General features: G+C 30.2%; 1 protein-coding gene across 1 annotated transcript; it reads right to left on the bottom strand.

Moving 5' to 3' along the window:
- Positions 1-2240: 2240 nt before the first annotated feature.
- Positions 2241-18029, bottom strand: LOC114264018 (choice-of-anchor C domain protein, putative (Protein of unknown function, DUF642)). The gene is made up of 3 exons (XM_028204610.2): positions 17582-18029; positions 6177-6683; positions 2241-2992 (listed from the first exon to the last, which is right to left on the bottom strand). The coding sequence occupies exons 1-3, from the start codon at positions 17676-17678 to the stop codon at positions 2400-2402; spliced, it is 1197 nt and encodes a 398-aa protein (XP_028060411.1). The 5' UTR covers positions 17679-18029; the 3' UTR covers positions 2241-2399.
- Positions 18030-18276: the final 247 nt, after the last annotated feature.

Genomic DNA, 18276 nt, shown 5'->3' on the forward strand with positions numbered 1-18276 from the left:
CTTCTCAACAGAATGTTCACAAATCAATTAGTCAATTTATTGGCCCACAAAATTCAGCTATAACCTTGTTTTTTAAGGTCCAAAAAATATGAAATTCACAATTATAAAGTCATGAAAAATGAGAGAGACACTTGTCTCTCCTAGGTTTTAACCCTATTATTGGAAGTAGGAATTGTACACACAATCGGCCTTCGGAATAGGTAGGGGAGTTATAACTTTTTTATTTTTTTTTCTTTTATATTGTAATTTTTATATTCTCATTATCCCATGAAATTGTTGAAAATCCGGTCAAATAGTATTTTTATTGAATCCTACTGATCCAGTTTATATACCTGTTTGTAAAATTTAAAATTTTCATTTTTTATTTTGAATGTCAAGAGAAATTAAAATTAACACTGTTAATATTTGTTTAGGGGTGAGACCAGATTTTCAACATGACAGACCCACTAACACGATGTTGGATTGGTGTGGATCAACAAATAGGACAAATGATATGGAAGTTGTGTCCATTCATAAGAACTTTTTTAAAAAGGTCTTACTTTTTGAGATTTTTTAAAGTGCAGATTATTTTCAATGACTTAGAAAATTATACACTTCATTTGGTTTCTATTTTCAGAATTTATTTTTTAGAAATTTTTGTTTTTTTATTTTTATTATATTTTTTTATTTTCACTGAATTTTTTTAATATTTTAAATAAATTTTTTAACTTTTAGACATACTTAACATAAATATACTTAAAAAGTATAATATTTGTTAAAAAGAAATCTTGTAAAAATTATTTTAAAAAAACGAAAATTCAATACATTTTTCGTATTTTTGTGTAATTTATTAATTTTTTAAATTATTTTTCACAAATATTTTACTATATAGATACATCTAAGTAGGTTTATCTATAAAAAACAAATTTACTTAAAATTTTAAAAATATTCACTAAAAACAAAAAAACTCAATTTCTAGAAAATTAAATTCAGAAATCTGAAATTAAATACACTAACAAATATCCCCTTGTTACAATTTTTTATTTAACAAAATTAACAAAAAAAATAAAATTAATAACTATTCTCCTATTTAATAATAAAATTATCGTAATTATTAATTAAAATGTGTTTCTAACGTTATTAAAAATTATTAATTAACTTGATAATTTACTAATAAAATGAATAATTTGTTATGAAATTAAAAACCTCAGGAGTGAAATCTAATTTTTAAAACTACATGGGACGATTCATATCTTAGACAAATCTCAAAGGGTATATTTATAATTTATTTATTTTTTAAATTATAAAAAATTAAAATTTAAGACATCACTAAACAAATAAATACCAAATCCTATACTGTGAATAGTTAATAGCACATCACTATTGACTTCCTCAAACTCCATAATTCATCATTTTCGAAGTCATAATGTAAAGTTTCGAAAACAAAATGGGGCTGCTATCAATTCACTACTTTTTTTTTCAATGAAATTATTATTTCTCCCTATTGAGTTTTTTGCTTACGCTTTCAAATCCATTTCAACGTGTTAATCAAGGTGAACTTAGCTACTTCATAAAAGGGTCTGACTTTGGTCCAGTCCGCCATCAGGCTGGACCGTATTGTTAAGTCCGTGAGGGTCCGCTACGGGTCCCGTTTTGAAAATCTGAACCGCTGAATGTGTAGAACTCATCGAGTACTATATGCTTGTGAAAAATCACGTTGATCGGATATCGATAGTTATGTGATCAAATCAGTTTTGTATAAAAAAAAAAAATGAACGGTGAATAAATTACCGGTTGATAAAAAACTGTTTTAATCACATAGCTATCGTTATTCGATTAATATGATTTTTCACAGACATATAGTACTCGACGAATTCTACACATTGACAGTTCAGATTTTTAAAACGGGACCCGTGATGGGCCCCACGAACCCAACAACACGGTTCAATCCGATGATGGATTAGACCAAAGCCAAGCCCTTCATAAAAACACACATTCCAAATAGAAGCATCAGAAGAGGGGGGGCAAGGGGGGGAAACATTTACACTGTATTTGGTTAGAAGATTTAAAAAAAGATTTGAAAAGATAAATAAAATAAAAATAAAATATATCTATATTTCACTTAATTTCACACCCTTTTTTCCTTTTCATTTTTAAATCCCTTTTTAAATATCTCAACCAAACACAGCATAATTGTTTCACTTAATAAAGTACCAAACACAATGTTCAGCGTGAAACAACCCCAAACCATTCAGTGCCCGTTTCTCAAAACAAAAATTTTAAAACGAGAGAACATCCACAACAACATAGACAAGGGAATATGATGGTTTACCAACACCCCCGTGCCAAACCATACACACAACAACACCACCACCACATACAACTAGTTACTTAATTTGACAGAACCCTTTAAGGTAAACCTAAACCAAAACCAAAACAAAAACAAACCACCCAAAGCCCAAACCCAGCCTTCCAATTACATTAATTCTATTTGACCCTGACAAGGCCACCCTGATGTCATCCACCACGGGCCCACATAACGAGCTCATGTCATCGCTCCTCGTGTTGTAATAGATGCTGTAGAAAGCAACACGTGTCCTGTCGGCCTTGGCTGTGAAATTGAGATCAGCAGTCTGGAAGGTGGCATTGGCATTGGGAGTGTAATGGATGTTTTGGGCTTGGTCTCCAGCAAAGGCCATTACTGCAAGTGGTTGTTTGCATGAGTCCCCGGCATGACCCAAAGAAAAGGTTAACCTGTAAGGCTTGTTCGGGGTGGTTTCAACCATCTGTGAGATTATACCTTCCTTGCCCGAAAGGAGTTCAATGGCTCGTTTGCCTTGTGGGACTGTAAAATGGTAGGAGTCGATGTAACGCACTGCCCTGTTTGATTCAACTATCCAACCCGGCAATGAGGACGTCTCTTCATCCAGGTTGGTTGGCAGTAGGATGCCTAGCGATTCATTTCTGAACATCCACGGGCCTTCTTCAAAATCTCCATTAAGCACTGCATTATCTGTGCATATATAACAATAACAAAATTGGAAATGGCTTTCAAATCAATTGATTCATGAAATCAGTTATCTAATAATGATGTTGCATGCCTGTGGTAAAGGTTTTCAAGGCTTTTGGGGCAAGTGACTACAACATCCCACTTTTGTAGTTTCAGTGATATAAGAAAGTATTTGCACTGAAGAACAATATAAATAAAAAGACTAATGCTCGTCCAAGTACATATTGTTTAACTATCTAATCCAGCAGTCATACAGTACACCCCAAAACCAATGTTTGATTATACCATTTTGCGCAACTAAAAATGTTGCAATCCTTCCTTCTTATTGGAGTTGGTATACCAGTATCAACTTATGATTCTTCATGACCAATGACATTGCCAAGACCAGTACAATGAATGGTAGACAAACTATTTTACGGCAACCCCATTTGGAAGGGCATGGGAAGCAGGGATTAAAAACCACATTGATGGGCTGGCAGTGCAAGAGCCTGACCACTGGACTTGGCCATCAGTTCACTTTTATTGTTTAATTTTAAACATAAATTTGCAACAATTGACTGCAAAAACAAAGGATGACTTTCATAACTATTCTTTAAAATCATTCAGTTGATTTTTAATTAATCATTTGATGTAAAATATCAAAGAGCATTGCCATTCAAGTTCAAAAGTTAGACCCACTTTCTCTTTTTCATATTTTCTCCAATCATTATCCAATCATCTCACTTACATATCACTGGGTCTAAAAAATAAATTTAGAAAGTGGGCTTGTATATCACTTTTCAAAAGCAAAAGCACTACAATAAAACAGTGCACATGACAATATTGGCTCTACTGGTAGAGCAACTTTGATTGTTACTAGTACCATACCAAAACAATGCCACATCACCCCCATTTTCACCTCTAATGAGGTGGAAGATAGAGAGAATAGAGAGAGATAGAGGGAGAAGGAATGAGTGTGGATCCCCCTTTCACATGGTCTATTCCATGTCATCGGGGGTGGATTGTGGGTGCTCAATTAGAGCTCCCAAGCATTGTTCATTTATTTATTCATAGGTACATACATCATACATGCAAGAACACAGATACATATAGTTTGTCCCAAATAAACAAGAGCCCTACAAGCTCAATCGCAAATGCACAATATTTTTAATTTTTTAGCACAATTGTCACAACAACCATGAAGTGTGCATACTTAGAAGGGAAAGGCTACGATGTGCACTCAAAAAAAGAATGCGTATGATATGCACATTATACAAAAGATATAACTGTTATCACGATATGTATAACTTTTATTGCAAAAGTGTAACCTTTTGCTTATCACAAAAAATATAACTGTCATTCACAACTTTAGGATGCATATTATGGGTTTGGATCATCTGTCCCATTTGTATGTCTCAATCTTCTATCCCATAATTATCCTGTGGCCATGAATTGATCACATAAAAGTGGAGTATTCTCATATTGCCACGTGCTCAGCTCTTAAAATTAAAGTTTTAACTCCATTAAACTCCAAAGTCAATCTAAACAAAAAACTCCAAAGTCAATCGTTCCACAGCCGAGTTGCGACTTGTTCTTGGCTGAGCTTCATCTGCAGCCATTATTCTATTACTTTTGGGGCCATTATTGTAAACCTAGTGTTTTTTTTCTGTTATCTTTATTCTGTATATATATATATATATATATCTACAATACCATGGTGATGTCCGATTTCATTTGAGTATCATAGCTGTCCTTTTCTGCTTTCTCTCTCTACAATTCCATGGTGATGACTGATAACATCACGATTTGTTGATGTCCGATTAGCACTTCTTTCTTTTTCCTTTGTATCGCTTTTTTATCATTCTTAATGTTTCAAAATATCCAATCTAAAAAATAACAATGTTTCAAAATATGATGATGATCTATTGTATTAGGGTTTAATTTGTTCTCATATTTTGATGTCAATTTTTCGGGTTTAAAACATATTTAGCTCAAATCATATGACCACAACTCCGTCGATGGTGAAAGTGATGATTTTGACAATCCACCATGGCTGCAGCAGTATCAGGACAAAACTGAGTTAACCCATTGAGAAATCTACCAGACGTGTTGACTCGTTAAAGGAGAGGAGAAAGGGAGAGTTTAACAAAGTGAGGTCTATTTTAACTGAAGAACATGCGGCAATAGGAGAATGGTGGTACAGAAGATTGGGACAGAAAACTTGGGACAGAAGATCTGAAGCCAACTTCCATTAAAAAAATTGTAACTCTCGCCACAAAAATCTTAACTTTTCTTACTGGTTGGTGTACATTGTGACATTTTCCTACTTTGAAATTGTAAAGGGCAGCCAACCATTTAGTTCAAGTTTTAACATATGGTTTGTGAACTTGCTGAATTTATGTAAAAATAATAATAATGCAAAATAAATAAATTTGAAGTAAATTGATCAAAATTTGGATAAAAATTTGGTTGAAAACTTGGAATATTTAGAGAAAAATTCAGAATCAGATTTTTTTTTTTTTAAAAAAAAATTCTAATATTTTTTTGTTAATTTGGTTAAAACGTTGGGCAAACATTCTGCTGAAATTACGTAAAATTTAGAAAAAGAAAAAGTAACAAAAAGTTGAAAAATAAAAGAGTAAATTACACTAAGGCTCCCATAATATTTTAATTCACATAACGATTAGTCCTCTTTTAATAACAAATTTATTAATTATATGGATAAAATATATATATATATATATAATTATTCTTTTTATATTCAAATGTATATTTTATATTTTTATTTTTATATATGCATAACATCTGCATTAGTTCGGTCCCATCAACTTTACTAGAATAGTAATATAATTATGTTAAAATCACAAACTTATTATATTTCTCCAAGCCCAAAGAAGATCAGTGCGATTTACACACAGATTTCAGGGATGAGATGTGAAGTACAAAAGAAAACAGAAATGTTTGGAATCCCTTTTTATTGGTCACCATGATCTTGGCCTTGATATGTGTATAAAGTACACTCATATATGTGTGCGCCTACATTATGAGCGGTGAGAATGAGAGTGGGAGTTGTGGGGGTCATGTATGTATGGGAGTTTCTATCACAATTGGTAAAAAAAAAATACAAATTAAGAGCAGACAGATATTATGTGATGAATTTAGGTAGAGTATATATTATTTAATAACAGTGCAAAGTAGTGGTAATTACCTTTGGGTTTATCGGGGGTGAAAAGCTTCTTAACGGCGACATCATCAAGGATGGGGCCACAAGTGGGGTCATCCTCCATGCCGAGGTTCCTGAAAAGGAGAGAAACGACGTCGTCTTGAGCCTGGAAAGCCCAGGCATAGGAATCCCATCCCTGGACGCTGTACAGCGTCTGCAAGTCAATGGTCTGCGAGGCAGGGGGCACCGACACATTGAGTGACTCGAGCTGTGCGCATGTTCGTGCTGCGCTGAAGGTTATGGAATAAAGGGAACCCTTTTCCACCTTCATATCCTGGCTGATCTCGGCGTCATTGCCCAGCCTCACAGCGTGTCTACCCTGGGGGACTATCAGGATCATCCCGCCCTGTTTCTGCCCTGACTCCACCGCCTCCACTGTCCCGTTCGTTTTCCAGCTTGGGATTGCCGTCGGCCCATCTCCTCTTCCTCCTAATCCCAGGTTTGAGAACCCACCGGCTGGAGGGGTCTCGAAATCACCGTTGTCCAGCAATCCTGCAACAATCCCACCCACCAAACACACAAACACTTTATTGTTTGCCCCAATTCAGAAATTATTCAATGTCCAACGCCATTGCTCCATATTCAGAGTCCAGATTCTCCTTGTACCTTCACTACGTGCCTACCAAATGTACTTGTAAAAAAATCCAATCAATCAAATATTGAAAATTGGATCATCAAATTAAAAATCATTTTATTAAAAAATAAAACTGTTTATTAAATTTCTGTTAATAAACAAATTTTGGTTTGATAATCTGAAAACATCATTTTTAATATCTGATCAATTTAATTTTTTATAAATATAATATACTCGACATATTCTAAAATATAAACGGTTTAAATTATCGAAATTAGACTCAAACATGAGCACAATGACCCACTAAGCAGGGAGCTAAGTAAAGAAAATTCAAGGAGAGGATTTGGACTGCCATATTCACACTCAACAACAGTTTGTCTCCCTAAAAAAAATACAATTATTAGATTAAATTAAATTTTTCATTAATAATATATTTGAAAATTTTACAAAATTACCACTTCTCTAACCCTTTCTCAAATCTCAAACAAACAAGTAGAAGTAATCAACAGTTGCCAGAATTTTCTGTACAGTGTGGCTGGTGAAAAATTATTGGCTGGGTGGGTGGGACCCGGCTTCAGGTTTCAGATAGGGGTACAGACAGATTCATTTCGCAGTAATCATCAACGGGGCATTGTAATGGACCATGATTTGGAGTGATTATTTGATGTCTTACAATGTCATTTTACAACACTAATCACTATGGGCTATTGATAATACTTGTTAAATTCTCTTAGTCAAAAATAAAACTTATTTAGGGTGTACTATATAAATATACTTTTTATCTTTTTTAAATTATATTATTTCTTTATTTTTTATACATTTTTTCATAAAAAATTTCAAAATACACTTAATTAAATCATTCCAAACAACTTTAGTTGTTGAACAAATCTACATATCCATCCATGTAGATGTAGTGTGCCATTAGTATTTATTGATAAAAATTTAAAAAAATAGTACATTTTATTAAATTTTTTAAAAATAACTACACAAATATCATATAGACGATTTTATATTTATTGAATTTTGTTTAAATTGTCGAATTTGTGTAGGTCAATTCTCCGATCAGTTATAGCCTAATTTTAGGCTAAAATTCACAAAAAAACAAAATAGGCTAAAATAGTTAATAAGACAAAATATCACATCAAAACCATAATCATTTCACTTTTTCTCTCACAAACATCACATCCGACCATAAAAAAAATACAATAATCTTCCCAAACACAAAAATTTTAACCTACTAAAATAGCTAAAAACTAAAATAACCTACTAAAATAACAACTTCCCAAACGAAGCCATAAGAATGTCAATCACAATAGACAAGAATTGCACCGTGCACCGATCGTCTTAACAATTGACCAAACATACATATATAATACACCAAGGATCCTCTAGAGTGAAATTTTCCTAAAATTTCTTAGAGTGCTATATTGTGTGGTTGAGATTTACTGGCCAGTAACATCAGAAAAATTGATGTGACTTGCCAGTAAATCTCAACCATACACTGTAGCACTTTAGGAAACTTTAGAGAAAAATCACTCTAGAGGATCCTTGCTCTATATAATAAGCAGCGTCAGTCAATCCTCCCCACCAACCGAATAAATAATAACTAATTGCCTATACTGACTCTACGAAACGAAATGGTACCAAATATCCTTTCGGTTGGTGGGGGCCAGTAATACAGTACCGACGACGTATGGTATTATGGTGCATGGAAAAAGTCTAGGACCAAATAAAATCATTCAGATTTTTTTTAATGGATAATTGTATGATAAAAATTATATTTATATAATATAAAATTTATTTATAAAATACATTCGAATCCCAAAAGAATAATTTTGGTAACTTCTAGTGCATATTATGCGGGTGGGAATAGGACTCAATTAGCTTAATTAGCCTTCGTTTAAGAAGTGGATTGATTTTTTTAATTTTTTAACTATTTTAACCTGGATTAATAACTTTGATTTGGAAAGAACTTTTTGACTTTTTGACTTTTTAATTTTTTTTAATTTTTTTTGTGAAAAAATAGTGTAATGATTATAGATTAGATATGATATTTTATTTTTTCTGACTAAAATAACATATTTTTTCTTTTGTAACTAAAATAATCAAAAAAAACCCCAAATAGCTCTTCCCAAACGGAGCTTAATATAAAAGGGAGATCAGATTGGATAAAAATTGGTCTATCTCATGGTGTATGGGATAATGATTTTTGACTAAAAAAAATTAAAATAATTAATAAAATAAAATATCACATTTTATATATCAATTAATCACTTATTTTATTACAACTATCAATTTTACTAAAAAAAATTCACAAATCATCCTTTACATTTTTTTTTCCTCATAAATAAAATAATTAAAATAGAAAAATTGTAAACGAGAGCTGATAGTGGGGTGGTGTAATATGTATGCAACAATGCTAGAGACCTCTAATTTAGAGGCTCTAAACACACCTCTAATGAGGTGGAAAAGGCAAAAAAAAAAAAAAAAACAAAAACAAAGACACAGCACTGATGTGGCAGTGGGTGGGACCCACTACTACCTCTAATTAGAGGTCCCAAGCATTTTTCAATATATATGGTACATGACATGGTCTTCGATACATCAAACAAGAAGACAAAACATTAGAGAGCGCAGGCAGACAGGCGCGCCAAATTGCTGACCACATACAAAAAGTGTAAAAAACTATGAAAAGACGAGAAAGCAAAAGAAAGAAAAACTACTAACCACGTCGTGTCAAAATCACTATCACATATATACCGTACTAGAATGCTAATCTCCCTTGATACGTGATACTTCTATAAAACTTCAAAATATATATATATATATATATAGAAGCGTTTTGAAAAATTGATAAAAAAAAAAAATTAATTTTTAAATTTTTTTAGTAATTTTTTTGAATAAAAAAATTGACTTTTTAACTAAAATAATTAAAAAGTCAAAAAATTAATTTTTTTAACTTATTGCCAAAATGCTTCATAATTTAATAATATTACAGATTTTATTATTTATTTACAAATATTTTTTCAAATACCCATTCACGTGAAATTTATCCTATTTTTTACTCATAAAATTGTGTTTCACTTGTTAGAACGAAAAAAATACATTTCAAGTGTAAAAATTATACAACATTATATAAATAAATACAATCACTATCCTTGGTTATTATTTTTCAAAAACACTTTTCAGAAAATTCTATTTTCTTATTTTTCGTATTTTTTTGTTTTTACTGAATTTTTTTAATATTTTGAGCAATTTTTTTAATTTTTAGACATACCTAATATAAATATACCTAAAAAGTAAAAAAAAAATTAAAAAAAAACCTTTTAAATATTCACTAAATACCAAAAATACAAAAAAATACGAGAATTCAATATATTTTTTTATATTTTTATGTATTTATTAATTTTAAAAAATATTTTTTTACAAATTTTTTATTTTTTTGATGCATCTAAGTAAAGTACATCTAAAAAAGTAAAAAAAAATATTTAAAATTTTTAAAATATTCACTAAAAACAAAAACAAAAAAAAACTCAAAAATTAAAAAATTCAATTTTCAAAATTCAAAAAAATTCAAACCAAACAAGCCGATTCAGGTTCCAAATTAGCCCCTACATTACTAAGAAATGCTACTGGCATGCACCGTGTGCCCGCACTGATCCCGGGACAAAGTGTTTTTTGTTTTGATTATTGTTTTTCCTTTTTACGATCAAGAAAAGCAATCAAAGAAATTTGGTGCCTCTTTAGACTTTTGCGTCGTGTGATTATTGGATAATCTGTGGTGCTCTAAGCCTCCGTTTGGGAAGTGGGTTGGCTTTTTGACTTTTTGACTTTTTTGGCTATTTTAGCCTGGGCTAAAAAGCTTGGTTTGGGAAGGGTTTTTGGCTTTTTGGCTTTTTGACTTTTTTTTGTGAGAAAAGAGTGTAATGATTATGGGTTGGATGTGATGTTTTGTTTGTTGTGGCTAAAATAGCCTGTTTTGTCTTTTGTGGCTATTTTAGCCCCAACCCACTTGCCAAACACCATTTAAGTAATATGATAGAGAAAATAAAATATTAATTATTTGTGTTAAGTGATTGAGAAATATAAAAAAATATAATAAATAATAATTATGAGTCATTTAGAATGTTCTGAATAAATATATTTTTTAATTTTTTATAAAAAAAAATATGTAAAAAATAAAAAAAATAAGTAAAAAAATAAAAAAAAATGTTGATAAATATTAATTGATATGATTTAAATAAGTATATATATGTAAAAAAAATATACTTTTTTAGTACATATCAAACAAACACTTCTAAGTTTGGGAAAACTAAATAAGTGCACTTTTTGTCTTTTTAGACTAAAAAATTGAGGTTGAAAATATAGATGTTTGGGTTAACTTTTTGACTTTTTATTGAAAAATATGTAATAAAAAATTGTAAAAATTGATTTGTAGGGAAAAATTTGAATTGAGAATTGTGCAGCCGTAATTGTTGACTTTTAGTAAATAGTGTTAACTTTTTAACTTTTTGAGTAACTTTTTAGTTTTTTAACTTTTTTAGAAATACCCAAACTTGGCCTGAGTGAGAAAATATAATCACGTGATACGTCATAAGCATTGTATAGTTTTTCCATTGATAAAGGAACAAATTGGTAAAGAATCACTTACTCTAACGATTGATGATGTCAAAGCCAAAAAAAATAACTTGGCAATAACTGAGATGACATCATTTAGAGATAAATTTGGAATAATGTTATATTTATCACATTTCTTATCTTCTTTTCTTAATTTTATATAGGATTCGTTTGAAATATTAGTTAACTTTTTATTTTTTTTAATTATTTCAATTTACGATTAAAAAATCTCGTTTGAGATAATTTTTTTAATTTTTGTAAAAAAAAATAAAATAATTATAAATTAGTGTGACATTTTATTATATTTAACTAAAATAATCTATTTTGTTGACTATTTTAACCCCAAACACCCCTTTCAAACGGGCCATAGTACACACTTTTTTTTAGATATCTACCATAATATTTCCCCACACGAAGATTCGATTCAAAAAGTTGAAGAAGACGAGAATTGGGTCCCAACCTATTAAAACGCCTTTTTCTGTTTGCCAAGATGCCGCGTTATACGCTTGGGGCCCGCATCTCACTCACTCTGCTTGGGGTGTCTTTTTGCGCGCCGATCATCACAGAAACCAATACACTGTTAGTCGCACCGCGTCTTCCTATTGGACACGACAACCAAAGCGTCACACCCCCACTCCACTACCTACCGACTATGCGCCCATTGAATAAAATTGACCGTGGTCCGTAGGCAACCTGAATTGAATTCCGTCCGCGATTCGTAATGAACCCGGCCTGTTTGGTTTCGGACCCGAGCCCAACCTGAATTCTTGGGTCTGAATTATTATTTTGAAGCTTGACTTGACCCGTAAACCCGACCCACTTGGCTTGGCTCGTCAACTCATCTAAGACCCATTCAAAATCCGACCCGCCCGAGATCAAATGCCTTTTTTAGTAAAAAAATAATAAAACTTCCGTAAAAAAAAATTTAAAAACAACAAAAAAAATGATTAAGCCCACCCAAGGCCTAAATGTCCCAAGACCTGGACTTATTTTTTGGCTCGTGAATCGACCCGAACCGAATTTTTATAAAAATCTACAAGGTTCGACATGGCCAGGCCGAGCCGAGCCCGAGTGGGCCCAACCAGGCCAGTTTTACCCCTACCATTTTGAAACTTTAGTTAAACAAAAGGGCAAATTACATATACACCCCTCCAGGTTTGACAAAATTACAGATACCCCCTGACGTTTGAGAAATTACGAATTCCCCCCTGAATGCTATATTTGCATAAGAAATTAGGGGGTAATTTGTTATGAAATATAAATCTCAGGGGGTAAATTGTTATGAAAATACAAACCTCAGGGGACGGGATGTAATTTCCGAAACCTCAGGGGATATCTGTAATTTAACCAAACCTGGAGGGGTGTATATGTAATTTGCCCTAAACAAAAATATTAGAGATCTCAAAAATTTTATTAAATATGTCACATAAGTGTAAAACCAACATGAGACCCATGTTGACATTTAGTAAAATTTTGATTAAATTTTTAAAGTCTCTAACATTACTTTCAGTTAAAAGCTGGATTTTGCAACTTATCTAAAAAAGTTAGATTGGTCTTTTTAACATAAAAATCATTTGGGAAGATCAAAAAAACTATCTATGAAATTATAATTATACCTTTCATGTTTAGGGTTATACATGAACGAAAAATTTCCTAAATTTGGTGGAGATGATTTGGTCATTTTATTATGATTTAACATCATAAACATATGTTAACTAAAAAAGTCAAAAGTAATTTTTTACCAATTTCTCAAATCACTTACTAAAAAAACCAAAAAACTTAATTAAAAGATAAAAGCCAATTTTTAACCATCTTCCCAAAATACCCCTATATCAATTCATAATACTCCTATTACAAATTCAAATTTACCTATACATTATTTAAAATTATTATTTTATAATTTAAATTTATTTTATACATATGTCTGAATTTTAGACTTTTCCTTGATGTACAAAATTTTATGGGTGCATATGTCTGAATTTTAGACTTTTCCTTGATGTATATCATTTCTCATCACTTATCAAACTATTTTTTTAAATCTGAACAAAAAAAATTCTTTAAAAAGAGAGGAGTGGAAGAATAAGAAAAAGTGATAAATTCTTTCCAAAACTTTTTATGGTTTCCGAATATCTCTCTCTACAACCAAACCAAACAAGAGTTACATTCAAAAAATTTCCCAACCTTTTCTCTTTCTTTCTTACCAAACATGGCACAAAATATTGGCTGACATCACATGGTCATATTTGCACAGATTGGGTTGGCTGTTGGCCCCAACACACCAGCTACTGCTACTGTGCAGTTAAATAGATCTATTTTAAGATTTATTTTGATAATTTAAATTATTTATATTTTAAGATATATCAAATAAATATATTTGTAAAAAATTAAATTAATATTATGACAATATCATATACCAATAATATGACTCACAATTATTGATGAAAAAGACAAATATATTATGTAAATTAAAATCTTGGAGGTGATAAGTATAGTTATATGAAATTATATTTTTTTCAACTCTCAAGAAAGATAAGGGTAAAAAAAAAATAAGTGCAATTTACCAATAATAACAATAATATGAGACATTTATATAAGTCATAATTTATGAACTTATATTTCATTAATCTTACTTAAGATTTTTTTAATTTTTTAGTCCCATTAAATTTTTAATAGTTGAAATTGCCCTTCAAATTATGATTTTTCATCATTTATGATTATCTATATAAAGAAAGATGATGATTTAACATTTATTTTAATTTTCGAAACTTTAAAACATCAACTTTCAAATTGAAAAAACTAAAAAAAAAAAAAAAAAAACAAATTATGTATGAAAAACCTAAATTATTTTTTTTGTACAAAATTAAAAATTTTGTATCTATAAAGGAGCATAATAATAAAACATTAATGTGCAAAACTGCGAAAAATCATAAAAACATTTTAAAATAAAAAAACTAATAATTTTATCAGTTTTAAAACCGAAAAAAATTGATAATATTCTTAATTTTATTAGATAGTTAAATAAAACCAATAAGTAGAATGACAAAAATATTTGATCTCATGCTCTATTTTTTTTGTCAGTTAATGAAACAATTATCTGAAATATTACTCTATACAAAATTGACAATATTCTTAGTTTTACAAATTGAGAAAAACTGATAATATTCTCAGTTTTACTAAATAAGACTTATTGGTTCAAAAAATCTTATATAGGATCTAAGTTACCATAACATTTGTAAATAGGACATTTAAATAATTAACTCTAATAAAATATCAGCAAGTGTACATTGGTTAGAATTAAGGGAGTTGTTATTATGTGCACTCCTAAAAATTATATATGCTATATACTATCATAACACAAATATTATATATCAATCATAAAATCACTATAAAAATTTTATAACATAAATCATAAAATGACATAACATTTTGTTCATCACAGAAAGTATAATTTTCACTTCAGATTACACACTAAATTTATCATTCATCACTTTTATCATAAATTAGTACAAAACACCAAAATTATTCATAAATTATACCACATTTTTTTTACAATTATAAAAGTACATCATAGATTTTTCCTTAAGTTAAAATATGTATATAAAATTTATAAAAAAATGTATAAAACATATATTAAAGTTTTAACTATTCAAAGCCTTAATTAACACCCATTAGATACTGGCTTTAAAAAAAAAAAAAAAAAAAAAAAAAAAAAAAAAAAATCAAAATCAAAATCAAATGCTGTTCTAGCATAGGCAGTAGATAGTGTAGTATTACTAGTCACACACATTTTTCCCTTATGGTCGTACAATCAATAATCAAGCTCACATAAAATCAAATGTTGTTCACTGTTCAATTGTTTTTATCACCCGATCCAAAAAGGCAAAAGTTACAAAAAGTAAATAAGGTACATCTTCTATTAACTAAAAGAATTTCAAGAGATAATAAAAAACAATGATAAATTTTAAAAATATTAACAATTAAAATTATAAATTATTCCGTTAATACATAATTATTTTTGAAAAATTTCACTAGGGTGTAATTACTCCTTAATTAAACCAAACCCGCTAACAATGTTATCTAATGTATGTGGACTTTTATCATAAATCGTTTGTCAATTACATATTTTTGAAGTTTGTCACATCTCTCTCTATTTTTTTTGCACATCTTTTTATAAAAATTTAAAAAATTACTAAAATAGTTTATTCCCAAACAAGACTTTAATCGGAGGAAAACCCTTTCCCTATCTAGGTCTTATGCAAGTTAAGTTAGTAACTGTTCATATTTTTCTATAAGTTGAAAAAGAGAGTACCTAGGTTTTGACACAATAACTTTCCGCATTGAAATGCAACCAACACCACCATTACTACACATTCAGGCCTCCAAGATTACTCTTCCAAGAGTTTTCATGATTAATGGGCATTAATGTGGTATTGTAAGGATGAGTATTTCTTATCCACCTCAACCCTTACAGTGGCGGGAGTCTCGTGCACTAGACTGTCTTTTTTTCTTTTTTGCCTACCCAATTGTGGAATTATGCACCCTTCTCTCCCCCACAAATTCACCAATAACACATCATCCTATACATATACTGTGAAATTTGAATCCCTCTCAGTTGAGGAATAATAGATTGTTCATAAATAAGTGAGTTATAGAGCTTAATAAGATGGCCCACAAGGTGACAGTGACCAGACTATCAAGTGTAAGTGTGTAATGAGCAATGTGTTTATAAATGCCTTCAATTCAAGGGGAACATGGAAGACCACAGATTTTCCAGTGTATGCTGAAGAAGGTGCTGATAAATGGCTTACACCAAAATGTTTTCATCATTTCTTTTATTTTTATTTTTATTTTTTATTTTTTATTTTTTATTTTTTATTTTTTATTTTTTATTTTTCGAACAAAAGATTTTTCCATCTCTTTTTATATGTAAAATATATAATTATAATATCACTAAAAGTATGTATATATAGGAATTAAACCTCTCACCAAGCATCACACAATAAGCAAAGCAGGGAATGTTAGTTCATTCCACCGACTGTGAAATAGATAATTTTCAATTAGTTTGATTCAGCTTCTGGGTAGTTAGAAGTATTATAGACTTGTGTATACTTTCATGGCTTCAAACTTTTCACAAATGCTACTTAAAAGTCCATCAATTTTTATTATTATTTTTTCTTAGGAATATAAAAACCTATCATCATATAATTAATCATACTACTCAAACAAAAATGAACTACGCTCCTGAAACTCACATTGGGCAGATTATACCATACGATTGTGATTACTAATCCATGAAACTCACATTCCATTGTTTGATTGCAATTTTTGCTATTCGGATTAAATTTTGATGGACATTCTATCTTAAAAAATTGACAAATTTTTTAATTCTACGATTAACAATGCAAAACAAACATATAATTGAAGATTATATATTTCTATATCTATTATTATTACATGGCAAAAACCATAACCATTAGATGTCCAAAACAAATAGTACTACATGTTTCTCAATTCATAAAAACAGTTAAAGTCAATACATTTTCACTAATACATTTTGAATTTGGGGGTGAACAGGGTAGAATGACTCATATGCCAAGGCAAAGCAAGGCATCTTCTAATATGAAGTTTTTTTCTGGTTAATGAGCATTTAATGCATTGTTAATAATAAATCAAAAAGGGCTCATTATTCTAACATAAATATGGCAAACAATGTTGTCATCTTACTTATATATTAAAGCTATGTTTGGTTAAAATTGGTTACCTAAGTTAATAAAGACAAAATTTCACGTCCGAACCATAATCATAACATTTTTTCTCCTATAAAAATCAAAAAAGAAAAACGAAATAAGTTAAAATATAGTCAAAAAAAAAAAAAAAAAACAAACAAACAAAGAGCTATTTTAGCTCTTCCCAAACAAAGACTAAAACAAAATGTTTCATTTTAATTCAAGCTCCGTAAAATCTAATTTGAAGTTGTTTATTTAATCGAGCTTCACAATAGCAAGAACTCCCAACTATAAAACCAAACAAACATGAATTTCATCAAAATAGGCTCAAATCATACCCACATTCAAGAACAATTTCTACAATCATCTATCAGATCTCAAATGTAAGGAAGACCCACCAAAGATTAAGAGCTATAGAGAGGAAATGGGAAGTGAGAAGACATCTAGAGAGAGAGAGAGAGAGAGAGACATACCGTCTTGTAATTGTCCAGCAGCTAAATGAAGAAGAAGTAGCCCAGAGAGTGAGACCCATTTGGTTCTTGTTGAGCTCCAAACAATCCTCATAGCCATATGTATGTGTGTTCGCACTCTCTTTTCACCTTTCTCTCACTTCTTTCTCTCTCTAAAAACAGAGTACTGCACACACTCACTTGATGAGTGCTCAAGGTAAGAAGAACTATACTGTGAGAGAGGGAGTGAGACGAGCAGTGTCCTTTTATCTGAGATTCCAGGTCCAGCCACTTGGTCTCTTTACTCTCTCTCTCTCTCTTTCTCTCTCTCTCAACTTAAGTCCTAATAATCACTTTGTTTAAATCAATTTATCACAGATTACTTTAATTTTTATTTTACGATTTCTTTAATTATTGCGACCCATCAAAAAAAAGAAAAAGTTCCTTAAAGTGCTCCCACCACACTTCGTGTATGAATATAGGAAAATTGTTGGATAATAAAGGAATATCATGTTATTATGTGATTTTTTTTATTGTTTTTTTTTGATACAACGGAAATAAATTATGTGATATTTTGATTACTTAAAAATGGTAACATAAATTAATGAATTGTCTGCAAATTAGCTAACAATAATATATAGAGCACTCGGCTTGTAAATTTAAATTTAAATTTAAATTTTATTTGGTCAAAGGTCAATATTCTAAAAATTTTTGTCCAT

This window comes from Camellia sinensis, chromosome 9 (genome assembly GCF_055761805.1).
Source record: "Camellia sinensis isolate YWXY chromosome 9, ASM5576180v1, whole genome shotgun sequence".
Lineage (NCBI taxonomy): Eukaryota > Viridiplantae > Streptophyta > Magnoliopsida > Ericales > Theaceae > Camellia > Camellia sinensis.

Bases quoted from the DNA above. Each gene is read 5' to 3' on its own strand.
- LOC114264018 (XM_028204610.2), bottom strand. From the start codon at position 17,678: ATGGCTATGAGGATTGTTTGGAGCTCAACAAGAACCAAATGGGTCTCA. The intron at 6,684-17,581 runs GTATGTCTCTCT...GGATTGTTGCAG, and splicing joins TGCTGGACAATTACAAGACG to GATTGCTGGACAACGGTGAT. The intron at 2,993-6,176 runs GTAATTACCACT...ATATATGCACAG, and splicing joins CACCCCCGATAAACCCAAAG to ATAATGCAGTGCTTAATGGA.